Source organism: Eulemur rufifrons, chromosome 8 (assembly GCF_041146395.1).
Source record: "Eulemur rufifrons isolate Redbay chromosome 8, OSU_ERuf_1, whole genome shotgun sequence".
Taxonomy (NCBI): domain Eukaryota; kingdom Metazoa; phylum Chordata; class Mammalia; order Primates; family Lemuridae; genus Eulemur; species Eulemur rufifrons.
In genome coordinates, this window is record NC_090990.1 from 38,713,156 (window position 1) to 38,735,496 (window position 22,341).

At 45.6% G+C, this 22,341-nt stretch overlaps 1 protein-coding gene across 1 annotated transcript; it reads left to right on the plus strand.

Annotated features, from left to right (window-relative positions):
* The first annotated feature begins 2,660 nt into the window (after positions 1–2,660).
* Positions 2,661–22,071, plus strand: SHISAL2A (shisa like 2A). The gene is made up of 3 exons (XM_069479998.1): positions 2,661–3,003; positions 10,249–10,388; positions 21,798–22,071. Exons 1-3 carry the CDS (start codon positions 2,822–2,824, stop codon positions 22,055–22,057), a joined length of 582 nt encoding a protein of 193 aa, XP_069336099.1. The 5' UTR covers positions 2,661–2,821; the 3' UTR covers positions 22,058–22,071.
* Positions 22,072–22,341: the final 270 nt, after the last annotated feature.

Here is a 22,341-nt window from a genome sequence, read left to right on the forward strand (position 1 = left end):
CCCATAATAGGTCAGCAATAAATGTCTGCAGGAGAACATAATGAAGGAAAAGGCCTTAAAGTAGGAGCTAGACCACGGAAACTAGAGGATTTTTACATAGGTCCACAGAGGCCAAGGAGTCCACAGATAGAATGCAGAGGGTCCATGAACTTAGATGGGAAAAATACATCCTTGTTATCACTAACCTCTAACTGAAATCTAGCATTTTCTTTCATTATGCAGATAGGCAAAAAGAAACAAAAACCCACAGTAGTAGTAGTACCTGTGACTTTGTCACCAACAGAAATCACAGATATTTTCATATTGCCTTATTCCTGCATTAGAGACATACTGAAATACTGCTTATTTTCATTCACCATCTGAAAATTATAGTAGTTAATAGACCCATCTCTAAATTTTGACACTTTTTAAAAAGTAGAACTAAATCATAATTCAATATAACTGATATCCTCTGTAATCCTAAATAATTTATTTTTTTTTTTTGCAGTTAAAAACATTATTCTGAATAGGGATGATCAGATTGCCAAAGGCTAGACAGACATGGGTAGCAGTCCTACCTGGGCCATGGATCGCTGTGTGACACTGGGCTTGTTATTTCTCTCAGGGGCATAATCATCCCTGCTTGGTTCACTCCACAGAGCTGTTGGGAGGAACTAATTGTTGGCTGGGAGAGGGTTTTCGAAATTGTCAGAGGCTTCCCGGTTTTGCCAAAAGCCAGGACAGAGTGTTTCCTTCCTCCCAGCTGAACTCCAGGCCTCCAGGAGCCTCTGTCCTTCCGAGAGGATTCCTCCCCTTTTACCTTCCATCTGATAAATAGGGCCAAAGTGTATCTTCATTAAAGTAGGCCTTCCAGCTCTCTGTTTGCAGAGCTCCACACCTCAGGGGAGGAATTTTCTGGGGCATAATATAACAATTCCCTCCAGTTTTCATATTTGACCTCACAGCGACCCTTTAGGACACTACCCCCTCAAAACCCTTCCCTGCTCCTTCAGATGGTACCTCTGCGTCCATGGTTCCTGCATTTCCCTTTTACTGCCCTGTCCTGTGACTGTGTCAGTCTGACTCCTCCATCATACTGTGTGTTTCTCAAGGGCAGACCCTGATTGGACCCAGGATCCATTTCCCACACACCTGAAGCAAGGGGTGGGGGGCGCCCAAGGCATGACATTGACCCCTTCCTACTCCACCCACTGACAGCTAAGGCCTTGAAAGAGCTGTATATGAAACCCTTAGAGAGCACTTGTCTGTCCTCTCAGAGTACATTGGGGAAACCAAGGCTCTGAGAGCTCCTTCAGACTGTGGTTCTCTAATCCTAGTGACAACACAGCCCTTATGATCTGGAAATAATTTCTCAAAATGGACAAGTCTTCTGGCTTTGTAGGTAGAGGGAAGGAAGCTACCATCTGGGACAATTCACACCCACACTCTCCCCGTTGTCCTAGGCCAGTGGCCCAGAGTATGAACTGGGGGGTGTGAACATTATCAGCGCAGGAGGTAATTCAGGGAAACGAAGGGACAGCAAGTAGCCAGAAAATGAGGATTGTAAGGTTGGTGGGGGGACCGTGTAGCCCCGTCCCCTGCTACAACCCCTCTGCCCTAAGCAGTGAGTCAGCTCCACTTTTTCGCTTCAACAAGCACCTGGCCCCACCAAGCCCCAGCCACATCCTGTGGCACTGGCAGCACACCCAGCCCCCACGCTGTCTACCCGATCCTGGAGACATCCTGTTGCAGCCCCAGGGACATCCTGCTTACTGAGAACTTGATAATCCACTTAAACAAGCACCTAAAAAACAAGCCCCCTCCGCTTATGCCCCTCACGGCATATAAATACGCTTGCCTCAATCCCAGGCGGCGCGACTTCTAGAGTCCCTGGTTTCTCCTGGGACCGGGAACCTCCCTTGGGACCCTGTTACCCTCACCTGGGAGCGCTCAAATAAAAGCTCATTGCTTAACCCTTTCAACTCTGCTCATCTTTCTTTCTATGGAGCTGACCATCCAGAAACCTTACAAGGACATTTAAAAGTGCACTGGAAAAGTGCTGTGAAGCAAGGGCTTCCAACTAGACAGACCCGGGTTAAAATCCCATGGGCTTAGGGGCCCCGGGAAATGACTTCTCTCTGGTCCCCAGCTCTCATCTATAAAATGGGTTTGCAAATCCCTGATCTTCTGGGTTATAGTGAAGCTTAAGTGAAGGAGTGTGTTAATCATCCCTGTATTGACCCTACTGCGTGGTCGCTGGCTGGTCGCTTGTCTGGAACCAGGAACTGCCCAGAGAGTCCAAGCGTCCAGCACGTGCCTAGCACCAGGAGGGTGCTCGGAGCAGGTGAGGAGCCCTCGCTCACGGCCTCGAATTCCCGCCCCGCCACCCGGGCCTTGCCTTGTCTCTCTGAGCACGCAGCGCCCTCGTGCATAAACCGGGAAGGCAGCGGGGCGGGTGGGGGGCGCGGGCAGGACGGGCGCGCACGCGGCTCCCCAGGGCAGCTCCCGCAGTCGGCCCGCCGGGCGGCTCCCGCCCCATTTCCCGCCGCTCTCCACTCCCACCGCCCTCCGCCCTCCTCCTCACGCTCCTGTGCCTCCCGGCCTCCCCTCCCGCCGCGGTCCCGCGCACCTGGTCGCCACTCGGTCCTCAGGGGCTCTAGGTCTTAGCCGCTGCGCCTCGCGCCTCGCGCTGTGTCCTCCTCTGTCTCTGTCCCTCGCCCCTCTACTTCTCTGTCTCTGCTTTTCTCGGGCGCGGTTCCGCCTCGGTCAGCCCCTCGCTCCCTGGCCCTCCTCTCGCAGCCGTCCGGGGGCCCGAGGTGGCCGCGGCCGGGCGCGGGGCGCGATGAGCGGCGCCTGCACGAGCTACGTGAGCGCCGAGCAGGAGGAGGTGCGCGGCTTCAGCTGCCCGCGGCCGGGGGGCGAGGCGGCCGCCGTCTTCTGCTGCGGCTTCCGCGACCACAAGTACTGCTGCGACGACCCGCACAGCTTCTTCCCCTACGAGCACAGCTACATGTGGTGGCTCAGGTACCGGCCCTGGCCCTAACCCTACCTTGAACCCCACTCCACTCTTAGCCCCCTCGCCCCACCCTCAGCCCAGGCTGAGGCTAAGCCTCAACCCTCATCCAAGTGCCCACCTAAACATCGGCACCGATCCCCCCCATCCGGCCCCTACCCCCTCATGCCCAATACTGACCTTTACTCTAACCCTGTCACCAACCCAACCTCCCCTGAAATCCCTTCTCAGCTCGATGCCCTCATCCTGACCCCAACCATTATTTAGATCCGTGCTTGAACCTCACCACCCTCTACCCCAGAACAACCCTCACTCTATCACCGCTCCGAACTTCATTCCACCCCCACTTTCAGCCTAACCCCAAATCACATACCAACCCTCCCCCAACAGCAAATTTCCATCTTCAAACATTCTCCACCCCAGTCCTCATCCAAGTGCCCACCAGGGTCCCCTTCCCACTATCAATAACGCCCCCATCCCTGACTTCCCCGCTATCCAGGCAATACTGATTCCAGTCCTTATTCTATCACCAGTCCCAGCCTCCTCCTCAGTCCTGCCTGCAATCCCACGTCGGCTCTGCTCTCACATCCTGACTGCAGCTCTTCTAGACCTACATGCAAACCTCAACCCCAAACCTTAATCCTCTCCTGGTGCTGCACCCTAACCCCAGCCTCAGCCCAACCTCAACCCTTTCCTTCCCTTTCGTATTTAGTCATTCTTTCAGCCACTCTCTACTAAGCACTTAGTGTCTCCCAAGCCCTGTGGTGAGTGCTGGGGATGTAGCCCACCCCCAAGCTAAGGCAGATCTGGAAGTCAGAGCCGCCTCCAAGTTCATCATGAGATAATGGCATACTACCACAGCAGAAGCCAGCTTGGGCAATATTAATAGAAGTGTAGTTTGGATGACTCTCCGCCCATAGGACCTCAGTTTCCCCATTTGTTCAGGGACGGGGTCAGTTAGGCAAGCTCGGACATTCCTGGAACCTAAGTGTTGGGCTGAGAGGGAAACAGGTCTCAATCCCCCTGGGCCTCCAAAGGCTTCCCCCAGAGTATGGGATCTGATCCTTAGCCTGCTCTGGGAAACAGACATCAGCGTAAGTGGAGAAGGACATCTGAGTAGTAATTTTGCTGTCTCCTGAGGTATATGAGTGGAGGCTGCATGCCCTTTGTGTGGGAAAGGACAGCATTGTATGCCACTAAAATCTCTCTGAACCTCTGTTTTTTCATCTGTCAAATGGGGAGGATGCCCAATTATTGCCCTGGTTTCTGACTAAGGCAATGGCAAGGACCAAATGAAATAACAGAGGTGAAATCAATATATGTCAATAATAATTACAAATATTATTGCTTTTTCTAGGCTGCTCAAGCTACAATTCCAAAAGATTTTCAGATGGCCAGGTTATCAGATCCTGCACATTTGGCTGCTATCTATAACCTAGGGAATCATATTAATTTAGTTTCTCTTCGTCCATATATTCATTCATTCATTATAGCTTTTGCTTTGTGCCAGGCACTTTGCCAGGCACTGGGACACAAAAATCAATTATCCCCTTCCCCTAAGGAGCTCACAGTCCATTTAGAGAGATACAACATAGGCTGGGCACAGCAGCTCATGCCTATAATCCTAGCACTCTGGGAGGCTGAGGCAGGAGAATTGCTTGAGCTCAGGAGTTCAAGACCAGCCTGAGCAGAAACAAAACCCCGTCTCTACTAAAAATAGAAAAATTAGCCAGGTGTGGTGGTGCGTGCCTGTAGTCAGTCCCAGCTACTCAGGAGGCTGAGGCAGGAGGATTGCTTGAGTGAAGGAGTTTGAGGTTGCCGTGAGCTAGGCTGACGCGATGGCACTCTAGCTTGAAACAGAGTGAGATTCTGTCTCAAAAAAAAAAAAGAAAGAAAAGAAAAGAAAAAGAAAAATAGAGAGATACAACATGCACCTAAAGTAAAACAATGGAGTTATTTGTTGAAGGTTCACTGAGTAGTTAGCACTGAAATAAGGTGGCGCTGCCCTCTCTTTGAAGTACAGAGACAGTGTGGAGCTTTGGGGCTCATCAGAACCTGGTCCAAACGTTAGTTCTGTCACTTGTTATCTATGTGGATTGAAAAACGTATTGAATCTCCTAGTCTCTTTTTTCAACTTTAACATGGCAATAGTAATACCTGTCTCATGGAATTGTTATAAGGAATAAGTGAAATAATATACATGAAAGTGACCTGTGCAAATAGTAGGTGCTCAGTAAAATTCTTTTCTTGGTTCACAGGTGTGGGAAGTGAAGCTCAGAGTATGAAAGTGAATTGTCCAAGATCTAGCAATACCATAGCAGAGTGAGATTTAAAGAGCTTTACTTAGGATGATCTAAGGGTTATATACTTTCACACATTCACAACCCTGGCGCATCTTCTCTCCATTTTATAGATGAGAAAACCTGAGAGAGGTTAAGTTACTCTCTGGGAATGCCCCAGTGATAGGAAGTAGCAGAGCTGGGATGAAAACTCAGGCCTGTCTGGCCCCAAGCCTGGGCTTAATCTGCTCTATGACTGCCTAAATCTAGCCTGGCTCTCTTATAACCTGATCTACTCAGATCATTTGAAAAACATTCACTAACCCTCTACTGTCTTCTGGGCACTGTGATGGCCCTTGGGGACACAGAGATGAGTAATCTCCTCAGCACCCAGCCAGGACCCCTTTCCTCTTCCACTACTCCCCCGCCTTCCCGACACACGTCTTGTGGTCCCTTCTGTTGCCCTGGAAACCCTCTGATGTGGAGTGCTTTAAGTGGCTCAGACAATGCTTTAGTGAAGGGTCAGATAGGGTGATCTCTGAGGTCACATCTCATGTTGTCATGATCCATTCTGTGACCCCAAGAGCAGCTGAGAGGTTCTAGGGTAATTTCCTGGGCTTGGACATAACATGGTTCATAAACATCACAGATAATTGCAAGGTGGCAGAGGGGAACCAAGGGTCCTCAGGATGTCTAGGTGATCAGCACGCTGTGAACCGTGAAACAACTCATCCGGTATACTCCTAACAGAGCCCCAACATTGCAGGGTGGAGACCTCGTTTTGCTCTAAATTCCATTTGGCCCTTTTCATGAAAATCAGTTCTTACAAACATAAAAATCTCCAGGTAAGCACTGTTTCCTTGGAGAGGCAGTGCTCAAGAAGAATTGCTGTCTTTGAAACTGACTCAGGAAGTGAAGACACCCTGTGGAGAAACAGCTGGTGCTCTCACACCATCTGGTCCACGTGCCAAACACCCTCCATCACTAGTTCTGGTTTTTACCAGGATGTGAGCTTTGCTGGAGGGCAGAGTTGGTGGTCAGGCATTGAACATACCATCTCATTTCATCCTTATGGCCACCCGATGAGATAGGAACCTTTACAAATGAAGATAATGAAGATCAGAGAGGTAAGGTGATTTTTTCAGCTTAAATGTGGCAGAAGCAGGATTTGAACTTAGGACTACCTGACTCGCAAGCCCTTGTTTATTAGGCTGTCCCTCCAATTCTTTCTTAGGGGTCACAGTGGGTATTTTATCTTTGAGTCAGAACAGTGAAATCCTAGAAGAAAAGAGGTTCCCTAATCAAATTTCCCACCCAGGGTAGGCATCTCTATCTTTATAGAAAAGTGTACTCATCCATGTGTCCTGCACAAACTTCTCCCATGATGGGGAACTCACCATATTCTCGAGGCAATACATTCACCATGAATCAACTCTGATCATTTAAAGTTCATCTTATGCTAAGCACAGATTTTCCTTCCTTGAAGCCTACCCTATTTTTCCCAGCTCTGTCCCCAGACAGATCAGCAGAGACAGTGCCTGCTCCTTGACTGACCTCCGATCTCGGACATATCCCCCCAGCTCTCTCACCCAATCCCCAAAGGGCCCCTTTAGAGACCCTTTTCCATCCAGGTGCCCACAGATGTCCCAAATACAGTGTGGGGTCCCAATCTAAGCACAAGTCTCCCAGATAACAGTAAGTATATCTCAATTGAGAAAGCAATGTTTAATTAAAGTAATTACAAGAACTAAAAGATACTACGTACTCAATGTGGAAAATGTAAAAAGGACAGGAGAAACACAAAAAGGCAGAAATCATGGGTAGCCTAGTGTCTTAGTTTGGGTTCCCCAGAAGACTCTGAGACAAGGATTTGATGGCAAGCAGTTTATGTGAAAGTGATGCCTGAAGACAGTGGTAGAGGGTGGGGAAGTGAGACTGAGAAGGGAAGAAGCCAACATGGGTGTTACCAAGCAAGTCACACCAAGGGTAACTGAAGCCTCAGCCAGCCAGTGTAGAATGAACGCCTTAGGATCACCCCATCTGCTGGTGGGTATTTACATATCAGTTTCTGTTGGTCACTGGTTGTGGGCTGGTGGGGGAAGGAGGCATTAATTATCCTGTACTTCTGACCTGCCCAATGTGCAGACAGAGCCTGTTGTGGGCCCAAGAAAGCCCTCAGGCAAAGAGATACCACTGCTGGCAGTTGAAATTCTGGCCAGAATATTCCACAATAAGACCAAGGGGGCCCTGACAAGACATCCACAGCCTGCACTACACCCAGACACAGCCTGTTAGCATTTTGGTGTATTTCTATCCAACCTTATGTCTGTATAGTTCTGTATACATTTATAGGTATTTAGTTAAGTTGGGGTTATGCTATGTATTTAGCAGTGTCCTGCTCTGTTCACTTAATATTATCTCACAAAAATTTATCCATGATCTTAAATATTATTTGAAAACATCTATATCATTAATAAACTCTTTATATACTCTATACTATTCCATTGCAGGAATGTCCCGTAATTTACGGGACATAAGAGCCACGAGAAGGCCGGCTCTTCAAAGCTCCAAAGTGCTTTTGTTTAGTGGAAATTAGTCACCAGCTTGCTGGGAGCGAAATCCTGCGGAAGTAGCAAGGGCAGGAGTCTAGGGCTAGTGTCAGGGAAGGGGATGGGCAGGAAAGCTGGAGAAGGAGTGGTAGGCAGAGACACAAAGCCTGGTGCTGACCTACCCCTTCCTATTGGGAGCATCCCATGGTGCCCAACACATAGTAGGTACTCAATAATATTTACCAACTCCCTACAATATGCCTGTATGAGGGGAGGATAAAGCTGATTAAACATGGTCTGACTGCCTTCAGGGGACACATGAGGAATATGCACCAAGAATATTTCTGTGTCATCCATCCTTACCACCACCTGCAAGGTGCCATGTTTTGATCATTCTCATTTTTCAGACAAGGAAGCTGAGACACAAAAGGTTAAGTAAATTCATCAACATCTCACAGTGAGTCAGTTTCAGAGTTGGGTCCTAAGCTAGGTTGGTTTGGTTCCAAAGCCCTTTGCTCTTTCCCTACCCACCTGGCTGCCTGACCAAGTGGGAAGTGCTAATGGCCCTGAGTAAAGTGTCCTGGGCAGGTTAGTCTGCCGTGGGGAGAAGGGAGGTGAGAGAAGGATGACCAAGGAAAGCATTACTGAGGACAGGATGTTTGAGATGGGCCTTCAAGGATAGGTAAAATTCCAATGAGGGGAGACGATGGGGAGGGATCATGTGAAATAGGAAAGACAGTGGCCCTCAAATGAGCCAGGAGGCAGTTTTCTGGAAATCAGATACGATATTGTGTTATAATAAGAAATATATATTTGGTCTCTGCCCCCAACTCCTGAGTCAGTGTTCCTAAAACTCTGACAGATAGGGGTGCTAAGGGAATCTTTTGTTCTAGTATTTTTTCTTTGACCCCTGGTTCCTGACACAGAGCTCCTAAATTCTTTGTAATTTGCTGGGAGAAAGGAGCACCTTTGTTCTAATGATGTGACTCACGGTGGGCTCCTGGAGAGCCTCAGGATGGGGGCTGGTTGCCAGGGGAACAAACTATGTGATTAGTGGGTTGGAACTCACATCCCCACCTCCCAAGCTCTGGGGAGGGGAGAGGGGATGAAGGTTGAATTGATCACCAATGGCCAATGATGTAATCAATCATGCCTTTGTAATGAAGCCTCCAATAAAGCCCCTAAGGGACAGAGTTTGGAGAGCTTCTGGATTGCTGAACATGCGGGGGTCCCTGGAGGGTTGTGTGCTCTGAGTGGACGAGAAAGCTCTGTGCCCTTCCCCCATTCCTTTCTCTATGTATCTCTCCCATCTGGGCATTCATCTGTACCCTTTGTAATATCCTTTTATGATAAACTAGTAAACATACGTGTTTCCCTGAGTTCTGTGAGCTGTAATAGCAAATTAATCAAACCCAAGGAAGGGATCATGGGCACATCTTTTTATAGCAGGTGGGTCAGAAGTATGGGTGACACCTACTACTTGTGATTGGCATCTGAAGTAAGGCAGCTGTCCCCAACCTTTTTGGCATCAAGGACTGGTTTCATGGAAGACAATTTTTCCACGGACCAGGGGGTGGGAGTGGGTGGGGTGAGGAGCTCAGGCAGTGATGCATGGCCCATTTCCTAACAGGCCACGGACTGGTACCCGGCCACATCCCGGGGGTTGGGGACTGCAGAAATAGGGGACAGTCTTGTGGGACTGAGCCCTCGACCTGTGGGATCTGACACTATCTCCAAGCAGATAGTGTCAGAATTGAGTTAAATTATGGGACACCCATCTAGTATCTGCTAGAGAATTGCTTGGTGTGTGTGGAAAACCCCCCACACACCTGGTGTCAGAAGTGTTGTGTGGATTGGGGTGTGTGAGGAAAAAAGAAACTGTTTTCCTTCAGACCAGCTGATCAAGGCCGGATTTGGGGCAGAAGCAGTGAGGTTGGAGGGTGAGGGACCAGCAGTGGCGTGGTATTTTAGACGTGGGGTTGACACTATCATGGTCAGAAGCAGGGTGGAGGTTGGGTCAGAAATGACCTGAGGCTGGAAGGACAGCTGGTTTTTCAGTAAGGCCTACTATGTGTCTTGATTTCTAAGAAACAGCAGGGTGAGGGTGGGGGTCTTTAAGGCCATCTCTAGCTCCCTGGGGTGGGAACAGGTTGCAGAAAGCAGGGAGGGAAGGAGAGGAGAAGAAAGTGAACACATACTGAGTCCCAACTACATGGTGGCATTAAGCTGTGTCACTTTATATGTGTGGCGAGTACTTGGCATGTAGTTGATGCTCTTTCTCATGCTTAGGCACAGAAAGCCTGTTTAAGACAGGTAGGGACAGCACAAAACCCGAAGCTGATTCCTGCAACACCTATGACACTTCCATAACATCTGCCTCTCAAGTCCCTTCCTGACACTTCGCTCCCGTGTGGTCTTCTCTCCCCAGTGTTGGTGCTCTTGTGGGCCTGTCCATAGCAGCCGTGGTCCTTCTGGCCTTCATTGTCACCGCCTGTGTGCTTTGTTACCTGTTCATCAGCTCAAAGCCCCACACAAAGTTGGACCCAGGCCTACGCTTACAGACAACAGGTAAGAAAGAGGCCACATGATTTCCTTGTATGCAGCAGGCTAGCACCTTCTCAGAGGGGAGAAATTTACAAATGCTATTCGGAACATTTGCCTCGTGAGTGTTCCTGTAATATTCAAAAGCAGCAGCACATTCTCAAGAGGTTCATGATCTGAACATTTCCATCCCAAACCCTTCATGTGCTCAGTGTTTATCAGGGTGATTTAATATAGTCCGCACTCCATTTGTCACACAGAGTGAATCCATGTTGTGGATTTTCTAAAACAATGTTTTAATTCTAGCCTTAGGGAATGCAAACTGATTTTACTATTACCTCAGACAAAATAGAATTAATAAGAAAAAATTTCTGGGCCCAGCACGGTGGCTCACACCTGTAATCCTACCACTCTGGAAGGCCAAGGCAGGAGGATTGCTTGAGCTCAGAAGTTTGAGACCAACCTGAACAAGAGCGAGACCCCGTCTCTACTAAAAATAGGAAAAAAATTATCCGGGTGTGGTTGTGAGCGCCTGTAGTCCCAGCTAGTTGGGCCCTGGAGCAGGAGGATCACTTGAGCCCAGGAGTTTGAGGTTGCTGTGAGCTAGGCTGACGCCATGGCACTCTAGTCCGGGCAACAGAGTGAGACTCTGTCTCAAAAACCAAAACAAAACAAAAAAACAAAACTTCTGCTACCCAAACTCACAATTTATTCAGAAACCAAATATAGTTGGGGTTTTTTTGGTGGGGGGTTGGGGAGAGTGGGGACAGGGTCTCGTTCTGTTGCCCAGTCTAGAGTGCAATGGCATCATCATAGCTCACTGCAACCTCAAACTCCTGGGTTCAAGTGATCTTCCTGCCTTGGCCTCCCAAGTAGCTGGGGCTACAAGCATATGCCACCATGTCTGGCTAATTTTTCTATTTTTTGTAGAGACAGGGTCTCACTATGTTGCCCAGGCTGGTCTCAAACTCCTGGCCTCAAGCAATCCTCCCACCTTGGCCTCCCAAAGTGCTAGGATTACAGGCATAAGCCACTGCACCTGGCTAGTTGTTTTGTTTTGTTTCAGTAATTTGGTATTCTAGTCTACTCATTCCTTCATTAGCATATGCCATTGAGAGGGTCTCTAACAGCCAAAAAAAAAAAAAGTATTGCTTTTTCAAAAGTCTTTATTGCACACATTTTTACAACCTCCTGCAAGGTACTGTGAAAGATACAAGTCTCTATTGGCAAAAAATCTTTCACTATAGTTTGGTAGACAACACTCAAAATGGATATCATTATCTCCAATTACAGATGAGAAAATCAAGCCTGAGAGAGGTTTGGTAACTTGCTCAAGGTGTCATAACTGATAAAAAATAGCAGGCTGAAATTCAGCTCATGTCTGTCTGCCTCAAGTCACACTCTCTTCTGCCTGTCACGCTGGGTCTGTGCAAGTGTATATTTACGCACAAAATTAACACCAAATGTAAAGAGGGTTTCAAAAAGGGGAGGAGACTTGAATTAGTGTTGAATTAGTAAGGAAGTTGATCAGGCCAAATAGACGAGATAAAGTACCCCAGCATAGGGCAAATAAAGGTAAAGGTGTGTGGGCAGGACTGAGTGAGTGAGCCCTGCACAGTGACAAGGTCATTCATGCTGGGCCACCATTGGGAATAAGGCCAGGCAGGATAAGGGAGGAATTTTAGCTAAGCAGGAGAAGCAAGAGTGGTAGACATCAGGGAGACAGAGGGGGCAAAATGAGCTAAGTCTCAGAGAAAGAGAGGGCTGGATGCTATCATTTGTAAAAGATTAATTTCTTATTTAGCAATAAAAATGCAACAAGCAACAACATAAGAACCCTTCTCAGATCCCAATGACTATGAGCAATTCTGCTGCGGCTGAGCAGTGAAAAGCAGGAGGGGTGAGTTTTGAGGGTAGGAGGATTCATCTGGCTTCCCTTAGAGTCAGAAAGACCTGGGAGGCAGCAGCCAGGGAACATAGTCTGAACATAGTCTCGGCCTGGAGGAGACCAGAGACAGCCCAGCCTTCAGCTTTTATAGAGGAAAATAATGAAGGTTAATGAAAGACATAAAAGAACCTGACTATATGGTGAGATATGACATTGGTGTGGATAGGAAGGCTCAACGTCATAGAAATGTCAGTTCTTCCCAAATTAATCTATAATTAAAAATCCTGGCCAGGTGCAGTGGCTCACGCCTGTAATCCTAGCACTTTGGGAGGCTGAAAAGGGAGGACTGCTTGAGGCCAGGAGTTCATGACTAGCCTGGGCAACAAAGCAAGACTGCATCTCTACAAAAAATACCAAAATTAGCCAGGCACGATGGCGCATGCCTATAGTCCCAGCTACTCAGGAGGCTGAAGCAGGAGGATCACTTGAGCCTAGGAGCTTGAGGTTGCAGTGCGCTATAATTGGGCCACTGCACTCTAGTCCAGGCGACAAAGTGAGACCCTGTCTCAAAAAAAAAAAAAAAAAAATCCCAACAAAATGTTTCATGGAATTTGTCAAATGAATTCTAAAATTAATCTAGAAGCATACAGGCTCAAGAGTGAACAAAAGAATTTTGGGAAACAAAGAAGAAGAGAGACTTGCCCCATCAGGTGATAAGACATTTTTAAAAAGATGTCAGAATTAATGCCAGCAAGGTGGAGCATACCTGTAGTTCCACCTACTTGGGAGGCTGAGTCAGGAGGATCACTTGAGCCCAGGAGTTCCAGGCTGTAGTGTGCTATCATCAGGCCTGTGAATAGCCACTGCTCTTCAACCTGGGCAACATAGCAGACCCTGTCTCTAAAACAAAAAGTAAAAAATAAAAAATATATATATATATATATATAAAGATATAAGAATGTGTCAGTATGATATTGGCTCAGGAATTGACAGAATTGGGCAAACAGTGGTTTTAAACCGAGTGCAAATTTGCTCCCCAAGGACATTTGGCAAGGTCTAGAGACATTTTTGGGTCTCACAATTCGGGAGGGGTACTACTGATATCTATTGGTAGAAGCCAGGGATGCTGTGAAACATCTTACAATACAGAGGACAGCACCCCACAACAATGTAGTAGTCAACCAGGTTGAGAAACCCTAGAATAGAAAATAGAGTACTAAGGTTGAAAAACTGTAAACCATGTTGAAAAACTGAAAAAAAAAAAAAAAATAAGGTTGAAAAACCTAGAATAGAGTCCAGAAATATATTTAATATGTTATATTAAATATCAACATACACGCAGTGTCAATCCTCATGATTCCAGGATTCCACATTTGCAGATTTGTCCACTTGCTAAATTTATTTGCACCCTTAAAATCAATACTCAAGGCACTTCCAAGGTCGTCTGCAGATATGAGGATGCACAAGGGGCCAAAAATTTGAGTTGCCCCTGTTCCCAGATGATGTTGAACAAGGTGACACTCTGCCTCCTTGTTTCAGCTCTTATACTGTAAGCAGGTGTCCTTTTCACAGTCTATTTAGTGCCATAGTTTTTGCATTTTTTTGTGATTTTTGTTGGTGATTTCGCTGTTTAAAATGGCCTCCAAGCATAGTGCTGACGTGCTGTGTTAGTGTTCCTAAGCACATGAAGGCCTTGCAGATAAAGTGTGCATGTTAGATGAATTTTGGTCAGGCATGAGTTACAGTGCTGTTGGCCATGAGTGCAATGTTAATATATCAATAATGTGTATTAAATAAAGGGTCTTTAAACAGAAACACACAAAAAACAAAGTTACATAGTGATTTTGGCAAAAATGTTGTGACTAGAGGCTCACAGGAACCTAACCTTGTATTTTCCCTAGGAGCAATGATTTAGTATTTGCTAATTCAGTGTTTGTGGTGACTTTATAGAATAATAACAATAATGTGAATAATTCTGTGACTAATGAGAATCACTTGTATATGAAATAAGACAGGATTGATTAGTATCCATAATGTATAAATATACCTTTAAAAAATGAGAAAAATATGGCTGAGATGGATGATTGCTTGAGGCCAGGAGTTCGAGACCAGCCTGGGCAACATGGCAAGACTCCACCTCTAAAAAAAAAAACAAAACATATATACACACACACACACACACACACATATATATATATACACAAAAATTATCTGGGTGTGGTGGCTCACATCTGTAGTCCCAGCTACTTGGGAGGCTGAGGTGGGAAGATCACTTGAGCCCAGGAGTTCGAGGTTGCAGTGAGCTATGATTGCATCATTGCATTGCAGCCTGGGTGACAGAGCAAAACTCTGTCTCTATTAAAAAAAAGAGAGACAGAGAGAGAAAGAGAGAAATGTAATCCACAAAAAAAGAAATACAAATGAAAAGATGCTCAACCTTACTAATAATCAGGAGAATGGGTTTTAAGAATGATATACCTTTTAAAAAATGATTATATTGGCAAAAATCCAAAAATGGATCATATTAATAGTGAGAAGGTTGAGAGGAAAATGAATACTCTCATATACTGCTGGTAAGAGCATAAATTGGTGCAACCACTTTGTAGTGTAATTTGGCAATATCTATTTAAACTAAAAATGTATATACCCTACAACTCAATAATTCCACTTCTAATTATCTGCCTTAGAGAAATCATTGCATTAGGATAGGACTTATAAAGATAAATATCATGATAATCTGTCATATTAGAAACAAACTAAATGTCCATCAGTAGAGGAATGCATAAATAAGCTGTGGTTTAATGTAATAATGAAATATGATACAGTAGTTAAAAGGAATGAACTAGCTCTAAATGTACCACCTCATTTGCTCTTCACAGTAACTGGGCAGGGTATAGATTTTATTACTATTTCCATTTTATGCATGAGGGAACTGAAACTCAAAGTCACCTGATGAGTGAGTGACAGAGCCAACTCTACCTCCACCCTCTTTCCTTTCCTTATCTCTGTTTCTGTGAAAGGAAAGTCCCTATTATGTGCCAGACGCTGTTTGAAACTTTACCTACGCCATCTCATCTAATCTTTCCTACCCTGGTGGGTAGGTCTCATTATCACCCATTTTACAGATGTGAAAACCAGTTCTCAGAGAGGCTAGATGACTTGTCCAAAGGGTCATAGCTTGTAAATGTGGAGGTGGAATTCAAACATGTGTCTTTCTGCCTCCAAAGTCCTGCTCTTTCCATCTTGCCAGATCAGGACTGGGGGACATTCAGGCTTGCGCCCTACATCCCTTATCTACCCAAAGCCCCAGCTTCTCTGGCTCAAGGGCGCTACAGTTCACCCCTTCATCCTGTGAATGGAAACCACTCTCCCACTTTTCACTTCTCAGCCATCAGCTGGATTAGTCAGTCACCGGGGTTTGAGACAGTTTGTCTCTTGCTTTTTGCTTCTTATTTTTAAGATGAAAAAATGCGTTTCCTGGCCTTTTACTACATGACAGCTTTATGTTCTCTTTGCCTTTTGTTCAAACTCAGCTCTTAGCTCCTCCCTTTCTTCTTTGTTAAGTGTTGTCCTCTCCTTCCCTCTGCACCCAAAGCATCAGCCTAGGAGCTTCCTGTCCCTCCTTCTGCATCCGACACAGTTCACAGCCCCACAATGTTACATTCATCTGAGCTTCATCTTTGACAGACTTTCATTTCTGTTTGCTGTCTTGCTTTTCAGCAGGACACACAGACAGACCATTGCCCCCATTTTTACAGCAGGGCAACCAAGTCTCAGCCAGGGGAAATGAACTAAGTCCACACAGCTAGTGAGCATGTGTTGCTGAGATGTCAACCCAGATCTCTCAGGCTGTAAAGCCTATGGTCATTGTACTGTCCCGTGGGTTCATCTCTGAGTGTGGGGGCCAGGATGGGGTGGGGAGTGCCTTGGCAAGAGCAGAGTGTAAATGGACAAGCAGTTTCTCAAACAGCCTCCTTCCCCTGCCCAGCTCGTCTGTACTCTGTCCCATTGCCCACATACCCATCCCATCCCCCAAACTCGGGATGCAGCGGAGATCATAACTTTCTTATTCTGGCACTTTATGAGCAACTAGCTAATCGTCAAACTAGTCATCAGAGGGGTGACTGAGTTCCTACTGTTGCGCTGGGTACCGTGCTAAGGACTTCAAATACATTGTCCCCTTTAACCTGCTCAACTACTCTGCCAGGTGGTTGTTATCAACTCTATTTTGCAGATGAGGCGAGTGAGGTGAGTGTAGCGAGAATATTCCAACCTATGTAAATTTAACAAGATAACAAAAATTCAGAAAAAAAATAGAATTTAATTCTTATCCTCCCTTGAAAGGTGTTGGTGGAGAGGTCATTAATCAGCCATTCTCATCCACCAGAACTCAAAGGGCTCCTGGAAACTAAGTCTGATGTTCTCACTCTACATATAGGAAAACTGAGGCCTTGGGCAGTTATGTGCCCAAGGTCACCCAGCCAGTTGGTGGCCAAGCCTTTGCCTCCCAGGCCAGAGACCTTTCCCTGCAGCAGCTGCCCCTACACTGCAGAGTGGCTTCCATTATCCCCCTCACCTTCCACACAGGGCTCAGTCACGTCACCCCACATCCCACTGCTTTTTAATTAACCACACTTGGTGGGGGTAACATCTATGAACCAAATATGCCTCAGTCAGGGGTGAGTTTGTCTTGACTCATCTCTGAGCAGGAAGAGAACCTGAGAACTCCCGTCTGGACTGGTCTCTGTAGGCTAGTCCCAAGTTCAGGGTTGAGGACCCCAGGTAATGGGAGACTGGCCATGAAGGTCCTTGGAAAAAGGTGGGAAGGCACAGCCCTGGGCTGGGATGCCAGAGAACTTGGCTCTAATCTTGGCTTTGCTGCTTTCATTGTGTGTCCCTCACTTTTCCGTGGGCCTCGATTTACTCTAAAATGTGTACAATAATACCTACTAAGAAAGTTGTAAAAACTAGAGATGATGCTTACTGGTACCTAATTAGTATCAAACACATAGTAGGCTTTTAACAATTAGTAGCTCTTATTTTAATTATTATTAGGCACTTATATTTTTACATGATGGTCATCTCAAAGAGACTGTTAATATCTCAGAGATAGGAACCATATCTTAAATAATGCCTTTGTATCCCCAGGACCTGGCATAGTCCCTAACCTATACTGGGTGTGTGCTTGCTCTGTGGAAAGAGTACAAGCTTTGGAATCAAGCAAAATGGAAAGTGAATCCTGAATCCTATACTTAGTAGCTACGTCAATGTTGACTTTGTCTTGGCCTCAGTTATTTATTATATGGAATAATAATACCTACCACAGAGAGTTGTTAGGAGAATCAATTAAGATTATTGTACCAGTGTATTTTAGCCGCTTATAAAACGTGAATCTTCTTATCATAACTTCAAAATAGAACTTGGTATATTTGTCTTAAGGCTGCTTCTTCTCCCAAGTGCCTCTTGGCTTGGGAAAAAAAAAGAAAAAGCAGCTTTTCAAAGAAGGAATCCCCCAGCCCAGGCTTTAGGCACCATTGTGGGACTTTAATAACGTCCATTACATGTTAGCCAAAGCAAGAGTCAGGAGTATGTGAGGTCAAAGGTGGAGCTACTGCCTATTCCACTAGTTTCCCCAGAAGGCTGGGATTGTGGGATTAAAGGCCCTGGCATACAGGATTGAGGGAAGCTCTAGGATCTGGGAAAAAGAGTCATGTAAAGAAAGACATGGTAGGTCCACAAGCTCAGTATCAACCAGAAGTGTGATTTGGTTACCAAAATGGTAAGTGGAATCTCAGGTCACATTAACAGAAGTACAAGGTCTGGAAGCAAAGAAGTGATGGTGCATCTTTACTCTCAGTTGGATAGAACATACCAGCCATCACATCTCAGACATACTTTTTATCACCTACTCTGTAGGTTCCCAACTTTGGGTTCCTGAGGGTCCCCAAATACAGCAGTGGGAATTCTTGAGCAATCACCAATATTCCAGAGGTTTTACTGGGACCAAGTTTCTTTGCTTTGATCTTGAATTATGTCAGTTCAAGGGGGGTAATTAACATAGGATCTCTCCAAGCTCTGATCAGAGCTCTTTGATTAATACAAAATGGAAAAAAATCGTACTTACTAAATGCATTCTATTATGTTTATATAGGCAGAATCCTTTAAAACTTGGAGTTCAAAGGAAAAGAAATAAAAAAATGAGACGAGCCCAACTTCCTACCTCATTTTATGAAGTGATAACTGAGATCCAGAGAGGAGAAGGGGTTGGCACAAAGTAGCACAATGATTTAATAGCAGAATGAGGACTTGAGCCAAGGTCTTATAACTCCTGGAAGCCCAAGGGATTCCCAGAGCCCTGGCTGCCAGCTGCTCAGAGCTCCACAATTTAAGAGGGACCAATCAGAACATGATCAGAGGTAGGTAACTAGCTCAGGCCTGGGAACACGGTCATGTGAGGATCAGCTGAAGAGCTGGGGATATTTAGCCTTGAACAGAGGAGACTCAGGGCTCACAGCCTAGAGCCTCATACCTCTGCAAGGTTGTTCTGGGGCAGGAGGAGCAGATGTTTTGTGAAGAGCCAGAGAACAGAGCTGGGACCAGTGGGGGAAGCCATAGGGAGGCAGTTGTTGCTTCAAAAAAAAAAGTAGAACTTGGCCAGGCCAAGGTAATCCTAGCATTCTGGGAGGCCAAGGTGGGACGATCACTTGAGGTCAGGGGTTCGAGACCAGCCTGGACAATATAGCAAGATCCTATCTCTACAAAAATTTTTTTTTAAAAATTAGCCAAACTTGGTGGTGCACACCTATAGTCCCAGCTATTCAGGAGGCTGAAGCTGGAGGATCCTTTAAGCCCAGGAATTCAAAGCTGCAGTGAGCTATGATTGTACCACTGCACTCCAGCCTGGGTGACAGAGTGAGACCCTGTCTCAAAACAAACAAACAAAAAACTACAAAATGTTGATGCAGGAAATCAAAGACCTAAATAAATGGAGAGATACACTACATTCACGAATTGAAAGACCTAACATAGTAAAGATTTAAAAAATTGCAACAGCTTTTTTGTATATATAGACAAGCTAATTCTAAAATTTATATGGAAAGACAAAGGAACTAGAATAGCTAAAGTAATATTGAAAAAGTATGACGTTGGAGGAAACATAAGACTTAGCAACAATAAACAATAATCAGGACAATGTGGTATTGGTGGAGGGAAAGACATATAGATCAAAATACAGTCCAGAAATAGATCCAATCATAAGTTTGTCCAACAGATTTTTGACAAAGGTGCAAAAGCAATTCAACCGGGGAAGAATAGTCTTTTCAATAAATGGTGTTAGGTAAAAACTTCCATAGGTAAAAATAAATAAACCTTCACCTAAATCTCATACCTTATACAAAAATTAACTGAAAGTAGATCTAAATGTAAACCATAAAATGATAACACTTTTAGAAGAAGACAGGAGAAAATCTTCATGACTTGGGGTTAGGCAAAGAATTCTTAGACAAAAAATAGAAACAAATTAGCTGGACAACTAAAAATATATAGAAAAATTAGCCGGGCATGGTGGCGCATGCCTGTAGTCCCAGCTACTCGGGAGGCTGAGGCAGGAGGATTGCTTGAGCCCAGGAGTTTGAGGTTACTGTGAGCTAGGCTGACGCCACGGCACTCTAGCCCGGGCAATAGAATGAGACTCTGTCTCAAAAAAAAAAAAGAAAGAAAGAAAGAATTCTTAGACAAGACACAAAAAGTACATTTTTTTAAAAAAAGATAAATTGGTTTTCAAAGTTCAAAAATTTTATTCTGCAAAAGACTCTGTCAAGAAGATGAAAAAGCAATCCTCAAACTGGGGAATATATTCACATATCTGACAAAGGATTTTTATCTAGAATATGTAAAGAACACCCTAAACTCAACATTAAGAAAACAAATATCCCATTAGAAAGTGAGCAAAAGACTTGAACAGACACTTCATTGAAGAGGATATACAGTTGGCAAATAAGCACATGCAGATATGTTCAACTTCATTAGTCATTAAGGAAATGCAAATTAAAGCCACAATGAGATACTACCTCAAGGATCACAGCTAATGGAAAGACACTGAAGGCTTTTGAGAAAGAACAGTACGTGGACTCACTTGGTCTTAGAAAGGTCTCCCTGGCTACAATGTAAAGGATGGAGTGGAGGTCCAACTGGAGGCTGTTACAGTGGTCTGAGCAGAGGAAGATGAAAGCCTGACCTAAGGTGGTAGCCTTGAGGATGGAGAGAAATGGGTGGACAGGCATGGCAGATGGTGATTGGGTAGAATCGGCAGGACCTGATGAATTGCTTGGCTTTGTGAAGGGGTTGGGTAGAAACTGTGAGAGATGATTTGAATTTCTGGCTTCAACACTTGATACACTTTTTTTTTTTTTTTTTTTACTTTTTTGTTCGTTTGTTTGTTTTTGTTTTTTTAGACAGGGTCTCACTCTGTTGCCCAGGCTGGAGTGCAGTGGCCTCATCATAGCTCACTGCAGCCTCAAACTCCTGTGCTTAAGGGATCCTCCTGCCTCACTCAGCCTCCCAAGTAGCTGGGACTATAGGCACATGCCACCACCATGCCTAGCTAATTTTTTGTGTTTTTTGTAGAAATGGGGTCTCTCTTTTGCTCAGGCTGGTCTCAAACTCCAGGCCTCAAGCAATCTTCCCACCTCGGCCTCCTAAAGTGCTAGAATTATAGGCTTGAGCCACTATGCCTGGCCACTTGATATACTTTTTAATCCATAAAGACAGGAATGTTCAATTATGCCAAGTGCTCCTGACAAGTCAAGGGAGATAAGGATTTAGAAGTGACCATGGGATGTAGAGACATAGTTTTAAGGTAGGGTGGGGGCAGAAACCAAGTCCGTTACAGCAGGAACCAAGTAAGTTACCTCATGAATGGGAGGTAAGGAATAATAAGGCCAAGTGAGCTTCCTTTCAAGCTAAGACATCAGAGGAAGAGAAAGGATAAAGCAGTCAACAAAGAGAATCATGGAAGCTGTTCTTAAAGCAAAGAACAATATATGTTTTAAAAATGCCCCATGTGTTAAGCCTGTGTTCTCATCTACAAGATGGATTTTTAATAGTACCTACTTCATAGGGTTATGCTGAAAGTCAAGTTTTCATGTCTCCTAACAGTTATTTATTGTCTGTCTCCCCTACTAAACTGTAAGTTCATGAGAAACATTGACAGCGCCTTGGACATAATATGCATATTCTTAATAAATATTTGTTAAGCAAATGACACATCTAAGACTCTAAAGGGGGTGGGAAATTACTTAATGTGTACAAAGTACATTTTATTCGGGTGATGAATACACTAAAAGCCCAGATTTTACCACTATGCGATATATCCATGTAACAAAGTTGCATTTGTGCCCTTAAATTTATAGAAATAATAATTTAAAAAAAGACTTGGAGCACAATGCACTGCCCAAGGTAGGCACTCAGAGGAGTTGCCTGGGGTATGATCCTGGTGGGGAAAAAGGAGCTGCAGGAGGAAGACCTACACTCTCAGCTTGCTTTTCCAGGCCCGGAGGACGTGCCCCCTGACTGCCAAGGCGTGAACACGGGCAGCGCGGTGGAGGTGCCAGGAGGGAGGCCTCTTGGGCAGAGTTACCCCTTCTTGAGCCCACGGCTGGAAAGCAATGAGGGGCAGGCTGCGGACTCCAAACGCCTCCTCCACCACTGCTTCATGGCCACAGTGACTGCCAGTGACATTCCAGGCAGCCCTGAGGAGGCCCCTGTCCCTACCCGACCCACGTGGACCAGCCCCATAGACATCCAATAAATGTCTCCGTATCATCCCCTTCTGGAGTCTCTTTTCAGTGAAAGGTGGGAGTGGGAGTGGTCAAAGTGACTTTGAAGCCTCGCAGGGTAAGTGAGGCCTTTCCCAAGCAAAGGTACCCATGTCCTGCTGTGGACCCAGCTACACGACTTTGCCTGCCTGTGTGGGCCACAGGAAGTTAGACGTGAGTCCTGGGAAAAATGGCCGGTGACAATCAGGTAGAAGCCTGGGGGTCCTGTGGAGGCTCAGAGGAGCCCCTCACCCACTGGGGAGTCAGAGAACTCTGA